This window comes from Mastigoproctus giganteus, chromosome 2 (assembly GCF_048544385.1).
Source record: "Mastigoproctus giganteus isolate SK-2022 chromosome 2, ASM4854438v1, whole genome shotgun sequence".
NCBI classification, from domain to species: Eukaryota; Metazoa; Arthropoda; class Arachnida; order Uropygi; family Thelyphonidae; genus Mastigoproctus; species Mastigoproctus giganteus.
The window spans coordinates 170,255,412-170,275,760 of NC_143576.1; the positions used below are offsets into that span (position 1 = coordinate 170,255,412).

The 20,349-nt window shown below is 35.1% G+C and overlaps 1 protein-coding gene across 4 annotated transcripts in view; it reads left to right on the plus strand.

The window, feature by feature from the left end:
• Nucleotides 1-20,349, plus strand: part of rin (ras GTPase-activating protein-binding protein 2) — a 187,428-nt gene that overhangs the window by 144,842 nt on the left and 22,237 nt on the right. For all 4 annotated transcript variants that reach the window (XM_090389638.1, XM_090389641.1, XM_090389639.1 and 1 more), the window contains one exon: nucleotides 10,671-11,200. In XM_090389638.1, the coding sequence (XP_090245764.1) occupies nucleotides 10,671-11,200 (530 nt within the window). The remainder of the gene's footprint in view (nucleotides 1-10,670; nucleotides 11,201-20,349) is intronic.

The following is a 20,349-nucleotide window of genomic DNA, read 5'->3' on the forward strand; positions in this document are numbered from 1 at the left end:
AGACCAGATCTCTGACATTCCAAAAGATACAAGTCAACACTGAACCATCCTCATACAATTGCAGAATACCACTTGTTGGACAAAGGAGTTATTAAAAATTTTAGTTTTCTATCAGAAATGAAATTTAAAATATCTGAAGAAAACAGAAAGCTTCAGATCATCACAACTCGCGAATACAGCCACTGTATTGGATACTGGCTTTTAGATAGGATTATGGCTGTGTATTGCATACCATTAAACAAAAAAAACAAATTAATCTAAAAATAGTTAGGAACTGTTTTTTGGAGGTAGTAATCATTGTTTCAATTGAGAATCTTCGGTTGTCTGTAATACTAACCTTACAATAGACAGCTGTTTGTGGTCTGGTTAATTATAATTAACTAGATCATGAAACCTGTTATACAGGGTGTCCCAAAAGTCACTGCCTATTTTGGTGAAATCCAGTGAATTTGAGATGAATGACTTAATAGCATGATTTACAAATTTATTTTTATACAGTATCCAAGTTTTTAAGCAGAAAAAAATTATTACATGCAAAGGTCAAGAATTTAAATATTGCTTTCCACATGTGCCCCATCAGTGTCCCTCCAAATTTCAAATTTCTCAGCTGCGTCATGGAACACATATGCAAGAATCTCGGGGGTAATTTCTGGTACTGCATTACAAATGCGTTGTCTAAGATCAGGTAAATCTTGAATCTTCTTGCAATAAACCTTTGCTTTTATGAAACCCAAAGCAAAAAAAATCCAAGGGAGTTAAATCCAGAGAATGTGCTGCCCAAGGTCTAGGTTTTCCATGCCTAATCCACTGATCCGGAAAGCAACTGTTGAGGTATTCCTGGACAGTTTGAGCGTAATGACATGGTGTCTCACCCCGCTGAAACACTACACTTGAAATAACACCATCATCAAGAAGTTGGGTTGAGGAAACTGCTGAAGCTTATCAAGGTACACAGTTCCTGTGACTATAGCTTCTGCAAAAAAAAAAAAAAAAAAAAAAAAGTAAGGTCCATACATTTTTGATTTCGTCATCCCAAGCCACACATTTAGTTTAGGGGAGACTCTTTGGCATTCTGTTAACTCAGATGGTTTTTGGAAAGTCCAGATATGACAATTGTGGCGATTGATTTTACCACAAGTGTGAAAAGTTGCCCCATCAATGAACAATATGTGGTCCATTAAGCTGTTATTTTGGCTTTGATTGACAAGTTCTGCACACATTGCTGCTAGACTTGGGGAAAATCTTCATGCAGGTTGCGCCACAATTAATTGTGGATGCTTTTTCATCAGTGTCAAAACCAAAATTCTGTGAACTGATGTCTTAGGTATATTCAGTCTTCCAGGTCCCTCCCTAACTTGATAAATTTGGGTCCTCTTCGAACATTTCTCGAATTGATATTCAATGTTTTCACATGCTGTCCTTGGGGGTCCAAATCTCTCCTGGTCATGCGCAGACCCAGTTCTTTTAAACTTATTCACCAGTACACAAATCACATTGTCTGTAGGACCAAGACTATGAAATCTCCTTGAATCTTTCCAAAATTTCACAAAACTTCATTCCTTTGATGCGAGATATTACACCAAAAATTCACTCTTGAACATTCATCATGAATTACGGGTCTGAAAAGAAACCATTAAAAAATTAATAAAAATTATAGTAACATCTCTGACACATTACAAATACTGATGTTTTATGTAAAAAAGAATTAATATACTTATCATAATGAAATTTATTTGAAAATCCTTTTCACCAAAATACACAATAACTTAGAACGCCCTGTATTGTAATTCTACCTTGCATCCATTGAGGAAAATTTTTTTTTAGGGAGGAACCATATTTTTATCATAATACTCATAAAGCACTGTTAGTACCACAGTGGAATGCATTGAACCTGCCATTTTGATCCCAGATATGAGTCCATTTGAACACCTGAGTGGAGTGCAATTATGCAAGGGTTAAGCAATTTTAGAAAAAAAAAAGTTATATATCTATTGACAATAATCTTCATGCAAGATTCTTCCATAAATATTAATGTATATTATTAGTACATTTCATGAAATGAGAAAGAAACTAATGGAACTAAGAAACTACTAAGAGTGATGAAGATGCAGTTAGTCTCAGGAGCAGCAGCGCGTAGCACACGCTTCTTGATTAGACTGGGGTTCGAGCCCGTGACCACCAAATACGGAGGATGCGGAAAGGTCAGGGAATGATCACCGCATATCCTCGGAACAATATGGCCTTAGATGCTAATGCTCCTAAAAAACAAATAAAAAGCAGTTAGTCTGAAGGATCTTTTAACGTTGTGCTTTCCAAGAACACATAGAGAAACTGAAAATTTTCCGTCTTCAACACAGTAATTGGAATAAAGCCAGTTTTAGACAAAAATTCACCTTGAGACAGCTGTTGGAAAATAACTATTTAATCTGAAATTTCTGATTTTTAATTTTTTTTCATAAAATTTTTAATAATGCATTTTTCTTTTCTTTTCTTTTTTTCCTTTATTGTTACCTGAATGTATGTACAATTAGAAAAGTTGTTTATTTGTGTTTGTATTACTTACAGTATTTTAGTATGTTTTCCTTCCCATTCTCAATAATGGACATCACAGCATGTACTGTTGGTGTCTGTTATTGGGAGGTTTCATGGGTATATTGTGTGACAGAATTATACCAAACTGGTTTATTGGGCAGAAATGTTATACAGCAATACCCCACATAGCACTGATAATTGGTACCAAAACTGCTCCGTGTTATGTGAAACCATGCTGATTGAGGTATAATTGTAATGGGTTTTAATTGAATGCGTACCAGAGAAATAGTCTATAAACAAATTATAATAAATCTATAAACAGTTTGCACTTGATTGCCAATTAAAAGGATTTGAAATGAAAAATATTGCAAAAATTTTATTAATGAAAAGGTAACATCATTAGAAATCAGAAAAAAGCTGTATTGTTTATTTAAGTATTTCAATAATAAAGTCTGGTGAAGTTGTCTTCTTTTTCTCGGCATAAAAGTCTTTTTAGCATCGAATTCCACCTTGTAAAATTTGCTGTATCTTGATGCTATGTTCAACATCCGGATCTCCATTCATAATCACCTTGCAGGCCAAGTCAACCCCCCCCCCCGAAAAACTTTCTCTAATTCTTTTGGTGCTACTTCAGTGTTATCCTCTTCTTCATATGCAGTTTGCTTGTCAATTTCAAGGAGAGTTGCATCATCTAAGTCATTTGCATGTCGGTCAATGCAGCCACAAACACTGGCAGGGTCGTCTCTGTAGCCAGGTGGGGAGGAGCAGCAGTGCGTAGCACACACTTCTTGATTAGACCAGGGTTTGAGCCCGTGACCACCAAACACGGAGGATGTGGAAAGGTCAGGGAATGACCACCGCATATCCCCGGAGCAATATGGCCTTAGTTGCTAATGCTCGTAAAAACCAAATAACAAACATTGGCAGTGTCCAAAGTTTTGAATCCCAAGTCTTCCGATCTTCGGCAATTGTCTAAATTTGTGATTCAAGACCAGTGAAATCATTTGCCAAATGGGGCAAAACATGCTGCTAAACAGAACACATGTTGTTGGCAGTGATTTCTATCCAAGATGCAAGTATATTTTCAATTGTATTTAAAGGGGTAACAAATAAATTGTGAAATGAAAAGTTTGAAAAGCTATCACGGCACCTTGTCAGGATGGAATTAAGAACACTGAACACTGTTGCGTTGCACATTGCCGCTGACTGCCCACTGGGAGCTGTTGGCAATGTGAATGTGAGACAATTGGGTTGACACCACAGCATATATGCAGAGTGCATGTCTAGGCTATTGAATGAGTTTTAATATGTGCAGTAAATTTTCGACTTAAATTTAATTGAAAAGCGTGTTATAATGAAACACGTGCTGTTTGAAGCCGTGCTAAGCAAGGTATTGCTGTGTGTGTGTGTGATAAATTTTCTGCGCATCCTCCTCCAACATCACATTCTTGTATGTTTCTGTTTATCTTCTGCCTAATTGTGTTTACCCTACCAGAGAGATCTATTACATCTGCCTCTTCTGCTCTGTTTTGTAAGATTTAATGGGAATTACCCAAATTAATTGGATAAGAACAGCTAATTGGAACATTTAGCGTGCCAAATCTTGACTGTACTTTTACCACTTCTTGTTCCTCTCCACCACATGCTTTTTCACCAGAAAAAGCATGTGGTGGAGAGGAACATACCTTTTTCCTTGGCAGTCATTCTCCCCATATAATAGTCCTAATTCCATTAGAATTGAATAATTTGTGCATACATTTGTTTCTAAAAGAATAAATGCACAAGGTGTAATAGGCTAGGGATTGGTAATTCACTATAAGAATACCAGTGATATATCACCATATTTTTCCATAGTAGTAAGAAAACTACAGAAGTAGTGTAAATGGCATCAATTTAATTGTATCCCATATTGTGACTGCCTTCACAAGTTACCATGTATTGCACTACCTCGAATAAGTAATGCTTTACCAATGGAAAAGACTATTGTTACTTATTCTCAGGGGATACCACCACCCAGACGGTACCATTTCAAAACTTGTTGGCCTATCGTCAGCCAGCCCAGCTGTGAAGCATGATTGCAACATCGGGGTACCTACCTGCCCACTGACGATAGGCCTACATGCCTTGAAACAGTGTTGTCTGGGTGGTGGCATCCCCCGAGAATTTCTGATGACCTGGAATTTACCATGTTTTGAGAAAATTAAATCAAAACCAAAAAAAAAAAAAAAAAAAAACACTCTGGCCTATCCTAGTGCCGAAGTGAAGTCACATGATTTTTCCCTAAATCACTCGTCAGTTCATGTATATTTTTGTCTAGTTTAGCCCTTAGTAGATTTTGCTATCCTAAGTTAACTTCTAGTTGAAGGAAGGATGTCATGTGCTGTTGTTTACAAAAATTTACCTTGTAACTAATGTGACACACTTGAGAAATGGTAGCTGTATTCCTCTACAGAGATGGCCGTTTGTAATTAGCATTACACAGACATATCTTTTATTGCACCTATAGCTGAAGGGTGAAACTGGGTGTCTACAGTAATTAGTCTCTGATGAGTCCTGTGTTTTACAAAAATTACTGTGCAACTTAATATATTGAAATGAATATACAGCCAATTTTTAGGTAATTATCCCTTGTGGAAATACGGTAGTATGATATATAGTAGATAAGAGTATATACAGTATTCGCTTTTTCCAGTTTCCAATATGAAATTGCTTAGTATCCATACCTGTGAATTAATATTCACTGTCAGCATTGCTGGAACTCTCTTTCTGAAGCTGTCATAGGAACTGTAAAGCACAAAAAATACTTAAATTTTTATGAAAAGGCAGAGATTTGTTCCCTGGGTTATTTTTCTAATGATCCAAGAACAGTGTATACAGTTAGCAACTTAATCATTCAAGCCTTGAAATTAGGTAAAATGTGTAAGCATGAGTATTTAGTAGTCATGGGCTAGAACTCCAGTCCACTCAAAGAGGGCGTGCCACTGTACTTGTGCTCCTGACCACTCAGCTACATCGTAGCCGTCTTCTAATTACGTCCCTAGTGAATTTAATAGTATGTGCTAAAAGCTAACATTAGGTTTATCTGCGCATGTTAGCCTAATATAGTAATCATGTGCTGATGCCTTCATTAGATGAAGTATATCTTGATTTCATATAACATTTATTTTGACAGGTAAGTTTACATATTTTATTTTTGCAACAGTTCTACTTAATTTCAGTTCTAGTGCTAACAAATGGAGTGCAGTGAACCATGTTTTTGGTTATAATTTTTCTTCTGTACTGTGTTGTGGTGTTTACTTGAAAGAAGATTAGGTTACTTTGAATTTGAAAAGCGTGATGGCCACTCTAATCAACTTCAAGCAGGTGATGAAATGTAAAGATTTTGCGTTACTAAATACTGTACAATTGAACACAAACAGGGGAAAATATAAATAAAATTAGCAAAGAAGTTTATGGTGTGGTGTATTACATGAATTAATTTGGAAGTGAAGGCACTATTTGGACAGTATTACTAAACAATAATGAATCTGAATAAGGTAATTAAAGCAACACAAATAGTCCGCACTATACCATAATCATGGAAGGCCTTAGCTAACCTAACTGGAAAGAAAATTGCAGGTGTGGGGAAGGCAAATGATGCAATGATCTCCCTACAGTCTGGATCTTGCACCTTCTGAATATTTTGTCTTTGATATCTTGAATAGATATCTTTGTGGAAAAACATTTTCGATTGCCGAGTACTGAAGGCTATAACAGATTGGCTTGTAAAGTCAGAAATGATGGGTATGTTTAATTATGCAAATTTCTTTCTAACTATTATAATTATGTATATCCATTACCCCAAGTATGTGACTGCAGAATTAAAACATGTACATAAAGAAAGCAGGCATTACTTTGAGCCACCTTTGCCTAATTAAATATGGTTTCAGAAATAAGCTTAGCAGAGCCGAATGCAATATTGTTATTGCCTGTGGTATTAATTATTGTTTATTTCATATAAATTGTTAGTCATGTAAGTAAAGGATTAGAGAGCTAACTGTTCCTGGGGTAATGTATACAGGAAGTGGGGTGCATGACCCATTAGTTGTTACACTGGTGGTCAGCTGGAATACAATAGTTGAGCTTGTAAAATTCCTGATGCTATCCATGTAGAGTATACAGTAAGTCCTTGAGTTATGTAACTTTGGACTTATGTAAATTTTTTTTCACTCTGTTTTTATTATTATTATATATTTTTTTTTTAGGATTGTAAAATTTAAAACAGTAAAAAAAAAAATAATATGAGCAATCAGTAACGGTGAACGTGGCACATACAAATTGCACAAGTGAGATATGGAGTAACAAGTTTACGAAACTTAAAAAATAGGAATAAAGAGAAGATTCTGAAAATTTATTTATTATTATTATTTTTTTATATATGACTGAAGATTTCAGTGAAGGGGACACACATTTCACCATAATAATATAAAAACTCACAGAATTCCAGCTATCAATATTATCTCAAATAAGATAGTTTACTACTTGTTTATAATAGATTGCACTAACAGAAAATCCCAATAAACCAGAAACTGCAAATTGTTTTATGGTAGTGACCTCCAGAAATGTGCTTTAGTAAATTGTGAGCTCGCGTCGGGTGATAGTGTGTTTTCGCCTTAACCCTGTGAAGTTTTTTACAGAAAATTTAATTTTGACCGTTATCATGGTGCCGACTAAGAATAAATGACAGCAGTACTAGTAAATTTACCAAGGAAAGGAAAGCGATCAATTTGGATCAGAAAATTAAAATAATAAGGATGTATGAAAATGGTCAAACATTAACAAGTATTGTGCGAAATTTAGATTTGTCAGTGTCAACAGTGAACATAATAATAAAGGACAGAGAAGAATGCAAGAAGCATTGAAAAGATCAGCACCAATGAAGTCAACTGTAATAACCAAGGCTACGAAATACGTATTAGTAATTACCGTACAATAACATGTATTTTTTCTTCCTTTTATGTTTTCTTTTTGTATGTGACGCTCTGGCTACTTCACCACTGTTCCCAGATAAAGTTTTTAATTGAACTAATTAAAAATATATAACTACAGTAAGTGCTGGTTATAGTGATCACGTTTGCAAATTGAATTTTCATTCTAATAAACGATTCTGATAAGCAAAAATTGACAAATATTATCCAGAGGCTATAAAAATAAAGATATAAAAAGTTCAAATTTGCACTTTATTGCTAAAGGTTTACCGATTAGATGATACATGAAAATTGGAAGAATATTATCCATAGGTTAGCAAAATAGAAATAAATTTATACTTAACGTACATAGTTTAATTAATATACATATTAATTAAACATAGCACTTTGTAATATGCTTATAATTTAAAAAGTCACTTATTTTATTGCTTTAAAAATATCACTACAAAGTATATTTATAGATTTTTCAATATTGTATAACAGTCTATATTCACGATCACTTGCACCAGTTTCTACCAACGCTCTACTCACGATGGCTATATCTTCACGAATTTGCCATTTTGAACTAGAATTCATTCCAATTCATCTTCATTTCCCTCCTTCTTCGCGAAATTATCAGTAGCAGACTGGGCAATTTCTTCATCTATTAAAGCTTTAGTAACTTGTAGATCACCTATGTCCACCCAGTCATTAAACTCCTGTTCATTCATGTCTTCAGGCTTTTCAACGTGATCTGTATCATGACTTAGTTGACTACCATGTATAATTAAACTACATTTTTTGAAACAGTTGCTAATGCAGGTTTTGAAAACTTCGTTCCAGATACTCATTGTCATGTGAAGTGCATCTAGAACAGTTATCTGCTTTGAGATATTGGATGATGTTCCCAAACCTTCATTTATAGACTGGATGATTCTTCGCCTCATATCCGATCTATAAAAGGTCATAAAGTTTTTTATTATTCCTTGGTCGAGAGGTTGAATCAGTGATGTGTTATTCAAAGATGGAAAAACTAATTCAATGATTTTGAAACTCGACTTTGGATGAGCTAGACAGTTGTCCAAAACCAATGCATTTTTTTTTTTTTTTTTGTTATCCAATTGCAAATCCCATTTACGAAGATAATCTTCAAATAAAGAAACTGTCATCCAGGCATTGGCATTATTGGAACATGCAGCTTTTTACTCCTTTAAAACATCTAGCGATTTACTCGTTGCCTATAACTAACAGCTTCATCTTGATTGTTTGCATCATGTTGCTTGTTAGTAGGTGCAATACACATTTTCTGTTCTTCAACGGACGCGAATCGGGTTAAAAGAACTGTAATCCTGTCCTTGATCTTCTTTCCTGCAGACGCACAGGAATTTTTAAAAATCATGCAGTGGTCTGGGTTAGCCCAATTTCACCCGTATTAATCGGATATCACCCATATCCGATCTATAAAAGGTCAAAGTTTTTTATTATTCCTTGGTCGAGAGGTTGAATCAGTGATGTGTTATTCAAAGATGGAAAAACTAATTCAATGATTTTGAAACTCGACTTTGGATGAGCTAGACAGTTGTCCAAAACCAATGCATTTTTTTTTTTGTTATCCAATTGCAAATCCCATTTACGAAGATAATCTTCAAATAAAGAAGCTGTCATCCAGGCATTGGCATTATTGGAACATGCAGCTTTTTACTCCTTTAAAACATCTAGCGATTTACTCGTTGCCTATAACTAACAGCTTCATCTTGATTGTTTGCATCATGTTGCTTGTTAGTAGGTGCAATACACATTTTCTGTTCTTCAACGGACGCGAATCGGGTTAAAAGAACTGTAATCCTGTCCTTGATCTTCTTTCCTGCAGACGCACAGGAATTTTTAAAAATCATGCAGTGGTCTGGGTTAGCCCAATTTCACCCGTATTAAAAATGTCTACAGGATTATAAGTGCTTAACGCTGTTTACCAAGAGGTTTTAAACCAGTTGTCAGCTGCAGAACCATTGGAATCCTGTTTTTCGCCATAAAGATTTTTGTAAACAATATCATGCCTCTCATTCCATCTGTCCATCGCCTTAAATTCTTCGTGTAGTTTTTCAGAGAAATAATTAGCTTTTTGAAGAAGAATGCTACAATTGATTAGTGCATTAAATGAGCTGGCCTATTTGAACCAAATGTACAGAGCTTCATCTACTATTTGGCATTTCCCTTCACGCTTCCTTTTTCTGGTTTCATTAATCATATTAGTGTTTAACGTGTGACATGATTTTAATAAATTTGATAAAGATGACTGAGACGCTACTAATTTTACTGCCGCTTCCCTTTGAGACGTATTGCCTAGGTTTAATTTATCATATGTTTCTGTAATTCATAACTTATCTTTTACACTCAAATTCATTCTTTCTGTTCACTGACTTTTTTTTTTTTTTGTTGTTGTTGTTGTAAAATTTAAAACAGTAAACTAACAACAACACATGCAAGTGAGATGAAGAACAGATTTCACCATAATAATGTGAAAACACAGAATTGAAGCTATCGGTATTATCATAAATGCAATAAGATCGAGTTTACTACCTGTTTATTGCACTAATAGAACTGCATTAATGCAAAAGCCCAATAAACCATAAACTGCAAATTGTTTTTTTTTTTTTTTTTTTTTTTATGGTAGTGACCTCCAAAATGTGCTTTGGAAAAATATTACAGAGGCGTTCAGAATTGATTCTTATAACCGAAAGTGATTCTAGTAAATGAAGAAAGTGTAGTGCATTTTATTGATTTGAATCAGTTCTTCGAAATTTGATTCTATAATGCAGCTGGTTTTAATAACCAGTGATCACTATAACTGGCACTTATTGTATTTCTATATATATATATATAACTATTTTTCTTCATTCATTTGAGAATATTATGTGGTTTTTGTAATTTTGGCTTATCATGGATATAGTAGAAAATATTTTATTAATCATTTCCAAGTTACATAAAACTCAATTTACATAAGAAGTTCTGGAACATATGTCTTACGTATGTCGGGGACTTACTGTAAATAGAAAATTTAATTGCTTGCAGGTAGTGTATTAAACCACGTTAGAATTGATAAAGATTCTATGTTATAACAACAATGAATAAGTAACTAAATAAATACATTTCATTTAACATTGTACATTAATTTTTAATTTTGTATTTTTCCAGAACCTAAAACTTATGCAAACATGGTAAGCAAAAATGCTTCTGCTGGAGGCTTTATAGGTACTACACCTCCTCCTGCAGTTCCTGCTCCTGTTGCAGCACCCGTAACAGCTCAGACAACTTCGCACAGCAAAACAGAACCTTCATCTAGCTTTTCTAAGCCAGATCAGCCTAGTACTACTGGTCCTGGTATATCTACTTCTCCAAGTTCAGGTCCAGGACAGACTCCTCAAGTACAGCGGCCTGCAAGATCAATTAGGCCTTCTATGCGATCCTCCGGACCTATGGACGGACGTGATCTCTCGGCTGGACCGCCTGGTGGCCGAATTGAAGATGGTGGTGGTGATATGGAAAGAAGAAAACCTATTGGTGCTAACTATCCTGATTCCCATCAACTCTTTGTTGGTAATTTACCCCATAGGATTACTGAAGAAGAATTGAAGGACCATTTTATGCAGTATGGCACTGTGGTGGAATTACGCATAAACAGCAAAGTAAATCCAAAACCTAATAGTGGCACTAAAGCTCCTCCTGTAAGTATTGTTCTCACTTGCTCTAATGAGAAAAAAAACCAAAACAGATATACTATAATTGATGTAAGACTCATGGCAACTTTTTTGGTACTAAATTGCTAACTTTGTGGGAATTGTGTTAGTGTAAAAATTAAGATAATTTCTTCTCATTTTCTTATAAAAAATTAATATAATGAATGCATTGGTCATTGTTATCCAGCTGTCATTTATGAGGGCTGTTTGAAAACTAAAGTAACATCTTTTTTTCTTTTTTTTTGAAAAGACATTTAATTACAGAACAATGAAAGCAGTGTGTAAATTAAAGCAAATAAATGCACTACCTTTTGACTTAGTCACCTATCACATTCAGCTACCTGTTACACTGGAGCTGAATGCAGATATAAAAGTGTAGTTGTGACTCTGGCACAAAACTCAATCAGAATCATTCCCATTCCAGCAGATTTATTGCCAGGTGTTTTTTAAAAGATGCAGGGAAAAGTGTGTCCTTTATGTGGTTACAAAGTGTAAAAGATTATTGGAACTTCGACATAGGCAGGTTTCCTACTCTTGTCCTTTTTTTCAAATTGTTTGAATTTGTTATTACCATTGCAAAGTTTAATGTAAGTAGAAAATGAAACTGGTGATTATGATGGAAGACAGTTTGATATGCTTTATTCTTGTCTGAGCAGATTTAACATATTTGTTGGAGGTTTATGTGGACAAGTAGGCCTGACGTAGCCGAGTGGTCAGGAGCATGAGTGCAGTAGTACACGCTCTTTGGGTGGGCCAGGGTTCACACCTGTAACTGCCAAATATGATTAACGTTTGTATTGATGATTTATTGTAAACTCCACTGACCTGCTGGTTGTGCCGGAGTGTAAACAAGAATATGTTAGGTGAATGGGTAATAAAAGATTATTTCTACAAAAATATCAGTGACAGAATAAAAATCAGAAGATGAGATTAAAAATGCTAGTTAGCAACTTTTAAATAGTTAAAAAAGGAGAAAAGACAGTGGCTATTCAGTATTAAAAATTATAACATAAAATGTACTTTTTACAATTGGGCTGCAAATTGGAATGAAGTAAAACAGAGTAAGTTGATTTTGGCATGGCATGTTGCATCATGGTCAAAACAAGGTTATGGATCATAACTAATTTCATTTCATTCCTTTTTTTTTTTTTCTTCTTTTTTTTTAAGTAGTATTAATGGATAGCAATCAGGTGGTTTATTCTTTGTTTAGCACTATGGTTGGTAGTCATTTCATGCAAGTTGGCATGGTACACGATATGAAGCATAAAAACTTTGAATAGCCAATTCTATGTAATTGAATGGAATGAGGAAGGGGCGAAAGCAAGAAACTTTAGTGTACAATTGTTGCTTTTCTTGGCAGTGTGTGATTAACCTGTTGTGGCATGTGAGATGCAGTAATTCTTTATCAGTTTGAAAGAAAAGACTAGGAACACTGTTTAGGTAGTGCTGTAACATAGTTCTGGTGCATTCTAGCTAAAGCTAGATTTCTTTGATTTCTGAAAGTTGAAAGGCGTGAATGACAGGCATGTTCTTACTTATTTAGTTGGAATCAGAGATAGTTGCAATATATTGCAAACAATAGCAAAAGATTATTATGGATGATGTAAGAACATGCCTGAGAAGAAGAAAAAGCAACAGCCACTTCAGAAAGTGAAGAAAAAGAATTAAAATAAAGAAAACGTTAAATTGGACGAAGGCAGAAGTTTCTCAGTGCTCTTATTAAATTTTATAATTCTGATGAGGAATATGAAAGAATATTTTTATGCTCTAAGGCTTAAGAAGAGTAATGTCATTAAGAAGGTGCAGCACAGCAGGATATTTACAGTACATTTCATATTCATAGCTGCCAATTCTCGATTTACAGCCGAGAATCTGATCTGTCTGTTTTAAATATGAGCTCTATTTAACCCTTCTAGTTTCACCATTGTAATATAGTTGGCAACAAACAATTTCTCTGTCCATTTATTTTTACAAAAACACAAAAGTAGGTAAAAATTGGATTTTTTAAAATTTTGCAAATTTCTACTTATTTTCGTTAACAAATTGGCCACTAGTCAGTGCACAGAAAGAAACACAAAAATGGATGTTGCATTTTGTATTGATATCGTGTTCCACGTGTTTATTTGCATATTTTGTCATAGAACATAATCTTCCTCTGAGTTGTGCTGGATCATGCAGACATGTTCAGGAATATGATTCCTGATAATGAAATCCAAAAATAAAAATAAATAAATGCTGTTGCATAAGGAAAAAAAAAAACAGATGTAGTGAAATTGCACAAGTAGGGAAAGAAGAGGTAGTGGTGGCTCTGAAAAGTAGGCCATTTTTGATTGCTAACAGATGGCAGTAATCAAGCCAATTAAAACTATATCCCGTTGTGGTGGTCTTTCGTAATAAAAAGAACCATCAAATCAAAAGCAACTTGCTTTCAATGCCAGCATTGTAAGGTGGCTACAGAGTATAACATTGTACTTCTTCTAAACAATGTGAAAGCATATGGCAGTCCTATGTACCAGTGTTATGATAGGCTAAAAACTGTAGTAGCAAGAATAATAAAAGAAGAGATTGAACACTTGGTTGTTCTTGTCATCTTGCTAATTTGTATGCAGAAAAGTACCTGCATGCCTTCCTGTGAACGTGAATGCAATACTTGATGGAACTTTATTACTGTCTAGAAAGAAGTGCTAAAAAGAAAGATAGAATTTAACAATTTTAGTTGATGCATGCTGCTGAAGTAAAAAAGATTTTGAATCTTGTGTACATCTTGGCTGTTTTTGGTTAAATGTGAGCACTCTTCAGAGTTATCAAATTGAAAAATACCACAAGCAATTACTACTGAGTGGCACTGATGCATACAAGTCCAATTCATGAACTCCCCAACAAAAAGTTGAATTGCAAATGTCTTGTAAAAGCAATCCTAAATAGGCCAAGGAAGCTAACAATTACATAGCCATGTTATCCTCACTAGTGCAGAAAGTCTGTTTCTCTCTCTACTGGTTTGAAGAAATCAACTTACTTGTTTCTTTTAAATGCTGTTGTTTGAAAATCTGAACATGGCTGTTCATTCCAGTAGACCCCCCCTCACAGCCACATTGAGGTCATTATTCCTAGATATGTTGAAGAATGTTATGTGCAAATTTATTTTACAAACAGTTTTTGAGTCTTCCATTTTGGAAATTGATTAACATAGCAGACTAAACAAGGATGAAATTGTAAAAAGAAAATATTTCAAATACCTTATGGTAGGGGTCAGTAACCTTTTTCGAGTGAAGAGCCATTTTTGATTTAATTAAAAAAATAAAAAAATAATCCGAAGAGCAGTGCCTCAGCTCAATCTGGGATGGGGGGGGGGTTTAAGAAATGGAATAGTGGGAAGGTGTTCTATTGAAAAATATATATTTTTAAATATTATTTATTAATACTGAAAAAAAAAACCTAACAAACATCCAATTAGGTACAAATTAATGTGACTTTTGCTGCTGAACTTCTTGAGCGAGTATGCCGTAATTTTCATCTTTAAAGATGCCGAGACACTTGCATTGTTCAGACGGTTTTGATTTATTTTTAATGTAGTTCATGTTCGAAAATATTTTCTCAAGGAAATACGTCACTTATTGTACATGTGGGCTAAAAGTTAGAGTTGTAGTTCAAAGAGCTGGAGGTTGCCGACCCCCACCTTATGGAAAATCATTTTTATTTGATGAAGGAAAAGGTACAGTGGTTGGTTTACTAAGAAGTGTGTGTGTGTGTGTGTGTGTGTGTGTGTGTGTGTGTGTGTGTGTGTGTGTGTGTGTGTGTGTGTGTGTGTGTGTTGCTATATCTGTAAACTATTTCCTAATAATGAACCTGAGAAAAGGGCAAGTATTTGTAATTTTCCAATTTTTTTGTGCCTATATCACATTCTAAAGAACATAAAATCTAAAATATGTATGAGTGCTATGTGTACCATTTTTTAAAAGAAGTAAATGGACACAGTTTATTCTCATTTGGCACTTCAATTTGAAAAAGAAGTGTTTGTTATTGGCAAAAGATATTAAAGTATTTTGTGACAACTGTTAAATTGCTTGCAAATTTAGAACTTGATTTGAGAGACTACAATGGATATACCTTAGTTTGAGTTTCAAGGGCAACTTTGTAACTTGTATAGATGATCTAGCAGACAAAGATTTCCTAAAAAAGACATCAGAAAACTAAAAATTTTGTTCCAGCAGAACTAACTTTTTATCACATATATATGATAAGGTTTTTAATATTATGATGGAACACCTGCAGAACAATTTTATTAATGAAATGAAAGAAACCAAGTATTTTTCTATTATACTTGATTTGGCACCCAGTGCAAGTCACGTGGATCAGTTGACTTTTATTTTAAGATACTTATAACCAGATGGGGGAGATTGTGGAATGTTTCTTTATGTTCATTTCTATAGAATAACATTCTTCTGAAAATCTGATAAATATTATCTTTCAATAAGTTTACGCCATGAGATTATATATAATTTTGTTGAGGCCAAACGTATAATAATGCTGCAAACGTGGCAGGCATATATTCGTGTTTACAGGCAAAAAAAGAAAGTCGAGGAGCCTATGTTCCTTATATCAACCAACCATTCTTTAAATCTTATAAATAGAACTGCAAAATCGTGCAAAGAAGCATCATTTTTTGATATGCTTTTGTTTTAACATCCACTTCTCACTGAAATTTGTTACAAAAAAAAACTTTGCAGTAATATAATAAAAAAAAATTTTTTTTAATGTTCTTGTTTATACTAATGGCACAACCACCAGGTCAGAGGAATTTTCAATAAAATTATCAATACAAACATTAATCGCATTTAGCAGTCACAGGCTTGAACTCCAGTCCACTCAAAGAGCACATGCTACTGCACTCTTTCTATTGACCACTCAGCTAAGTCAGGCCTTAGTGATACTAGATGGTTTGCAAGACGCAATACTGTAACTGCCTTAACCCTGTTGGCGCACGATAGCCTTAGATGCTGATGCGCCATTAAACTTCCAGTAGCCAACCAACCAACCTTAACCCTGTGGTGGTAGTGCCCCCACTTGTTGCAAATCTGCATCAGTGCTGGGGCTTTAGGTATATTTTGACTTGTATACTGTCTTTATTTTTTAATTATACCAGATTTAGGAGTCCTGATCTTGTGCTTACTATGATTATTGATAAATCTGCCACTGAGTTTCAATTTAAAAGACATCCATGCTGGTAGTAGTAATAAAAGTAAACTCTTAGCCGAATATGGCTAAAAATGTGCTAAAATTAACATTAAAAATAAAACAAAAAATGTAGGAAAAAATAACAAGCTGTATATACAGTATTTGATAATATAAAGTCCAGCATTCAGCTGTTTTATCTTAACATTCGAGCCTGCCCTAATGCATCTAGCTGCAAAGTATTTTATTGAATAAGGATAGGTGGAATAGTACTAGAGTATGTCTGTTCCTGGGACAAGAGTTAGTGGTATTGGGGGAAAATTATCTTTTAACGACATAAATGGTGATGTACGCATTGGTACTAATTATATTAAGAGTTGGTGATCTGAAGATTCACTTAAGGGCAAAGCAATGTTTAAAGAAAGTTGCAGATTAGGGCTGAATTTTGTCAAGACACGAGAAGAGGAGGGTTGTTGATGGGAGCCTTGTCAATCAGTTTGGTCCTGAAGAGATTGCGTGTGACCCAAGGTGCAGTACTTGTTAACAGATACTGCTTCTTTAGGGCAGTACTGCTTTTCAGATGGCCTTCATTTGAATAGAAGAAGCACAAGAATATTTGTTAATACTATTATCAAGGCATTTGTTGTGGAAGTCAGAAAACTTAGTTTGAGGAGGATACACAGACTAATAATGTATCAACTCCCACATGCAGAACTAGAATTGATTCTTGCATAGTTTCTATTGTGACATGCAGTAGCCTGAGTAATGGGGGGGGGGTTCAATTCCTGATGAGGGTTCATAAGGGACTAGTAATTACATAGACTAAGTAAGAGTTACTAAAAATACAATATTTGTGGCAAATGGCATAAGGAAGTAAGCTTAAACAGTGTCAACCAAATGTGGGTGGGAACACTCACTGCCTGTGCCCTCAATAATCTAATTCTCCCTTTACTATTAATATTAGCCCTATAGTGCAAGTCTGCTGATGTACCCTATAGCATGTCAGCAGAATTTTGCTGCACTAGCCAAAATAAGAAAATACAAATTATGCACTTCTCTCCTCACATACGTAACTATCCAGTTGACCTTTGAATTTCTTCAAATTGTTAGCTTAAACTACCTGCAAGGGTAACTTGTTCCAGTGATCGACTCGCTGGCTAAAAGAAAACTTTCTACAATCTAGTCTAAACCTCTTTCCCGATAATTAGAATTTATGCCTCCTAGTTCTGGAATTCTTTATAGCAGTGAAAATTCTGTCGTTCATTTTGCTAACCTCTTAGAGCTTCATAAACCTCAATCAGGTACCCTCTAAGGTGCCTGGTTGCCAATCCCACATAATCAGTCTTTCGTTGCTCTTTAGTCAATCTCAACATGCAAGTTACCTTTATTTGGAACTCTTTCAAGAAGCTTGATGCCTTGTTTCAGATGAGGTGTCTATATGTGCAGTGGGGTTATGACCTAGCTATTTTTACAGAATATATTGTTCGATAAATCATCAATAGGACACCATCATTGCGGATAAACCATCAATAGGACACCATCAATCATTGACCAGAGCCACGTCAGCTATCTTAGAAGACTACAATTACTCCTGGGCCTTTGTTTTGCCACTACTTTTAGTGCGCTACCATCCAGTTTGTATGACATCCTGGATTACTGCTTCACATGTGGTAGTGTAGCACCTCGCATTTTTAATGCGAAACCTCCATTACCTCTTCTCATCCCATCTGCCTAAAAATCTACATCTTGTTGCAGAATTATACCCTATGTGTGATAGCCTCCCTGCCAACCTTTGTATCTTGTGCAAACTTAGACATTCATCCTGATATTTTGTCGGTATTCATAAATATTGAAAACAATAAAGGGCCTGGCATTGAACTCTAATGGGCTGTGTGCTAATAACATTAGTCCAAGAAGAGCAGTGCTCACTGATAACCACTCTCTGCCACTCACTCCCTTTATCCATAGAAGTAACTTGCTGCTAATGCTGCACTGCTCCATTTGTACACCAGTCTTGCACATGGAACAGGATCAAAAGTTTTTTTCTTAAATCTAAGTATATGATGTGATGTGAAAAATTTTTTGCATCCAATTCTTGTGTTATGATATCACAGTAGTCAGTCATTGGTGAGACAAGATCTCTTAATGATCCATGCTGTGATTGCCATATAACTGGATTACAGGAAAGATTACCTTGCATTGCCTCTTTGATCATTGATTCCATTATTTTCTCTGTAACAGATGTCAAGCTTATAGAGCTGTGGTTACTCACTTATCCCTTTGATCCTCCTTTATGAATGCAAGAGACATTTGTGCATCTCCAGTCCATGGGACCTTATCTGAATCCAATGGTGCTCTCATAATTATGGCTAAAGGTTACTTACCTCTTTTGCTTCTTTTAATATAATTTGATGGATTCCACCAGTGCTAGGTGCCTTATTTGCTTTTTAACCTTAACAATTTCTTCCACTTCTGTGTTATCAAAATCATTAAGCACCCAGTTATAAGTTGGTATGATTCTAGCTATCCACAAGCACTTCATGTGTGAATGCAGGTGTAAAATAGGTACAGTCAGTCCTCGTATAACACGTGTTCACATTACATGAATTCGATCATACACGATTTAAAAATAGGGGAACGATATCTTACATAACACGAACCGAATTCGCTTATGCGCGATTCGCCTTTGTGTTTATAAGAAATGGCAGTCGAACGCAGAATCACCCCAACCGAAGGCAACACGATAGGAATGAAGAGAAGATTCTGAAAATGTATTTATGTTTTTTATATCAGTGAAGGGGAAACACATTTCACCATAATAACATAAAAACCAACACAATTCCAGCTATCGATATAATCGCAAATGCAATTAGATGGAGTTTACTACCAGTTTATAACAGATTCCACTAGCAGAAACGCAACTGGAAATTGTTTTATGGTAGTAACCCCTAGAAATGTGCTTTAGTAAAATGTGAGGTGTTAATAGTGTATCTCGGGCTTTACAGTGTTGTTTATTCAGTTGCTACACGGGCGCAGCTTTGTTTATGTGTATCAAGCATGCCTCCTCGTTCTGTAATTGTGCTTTATTCCTTAAAAATTAGTAAAATACTTAAAAGGTGTGAAAAGGAAGCGTCCTGGTGAAGACACTGCAGATTCAGAGAGGGGGAAAAAAAAAAAAAAAAAGCAATATCGATAAACAGAGGCGGACTGGGTCAAAAATTCTTACCCGGGAAAATTTATAGTGGCCTCATACTACGGTTTATGGTCAAAATCACTCCAGCCCACCGGGATTTCCCGGGTAAGGCTTATGGCCAGTCCGCCTCTGTCGATACAGAAAAAATATGAAATTGTGAAATGCTTTGAGCAAAATTAAAGACCATGTGATATTGCACGCTACAAACCGAATGAGGCAACGCCGAGAATTAGAAAGAATGCAGAGAAAATAAAAACAACTTCCATAGCAGGAACAACACAAAGTGTAATTAAAATCCATTAGATTAAGACAAAGAATTGGAAGAGATGGAATGGCTGTCATCTGTTTGGATAGAAAATCAAACAAAAAGCAAGTTTGCTTACGATAGAAGCAAAAGCATTAGCAATATTTTATTACGCCTTATGTATTATAATTTATACTTACGTATTATAAAATACATAAGTACAGTGGATTCTGGTTATTTGGGCCACCGGTTAATCGGGGCAGCCGTTTATTTGGGGCAAATCTTAAAAAACAGAACCCAATCGAGAAAATAGCCAGAGTTTACTTCGCTTAATTGGGACAAAATGCCGTTTAATCGGGGCAGGAGACCTCACCACTGGAGATTACCCTAAGATTTTCTCTGACTGTACCACGTAGTTTGGTCGGATTTTTGGAGGTCACAACCATAAAACAATAAAAACAATTAGCAGTCACCTGTCTATTGGGCTTTTCTGTTAGTGCAATCTATTGTAAACGGATAGTAAACTCG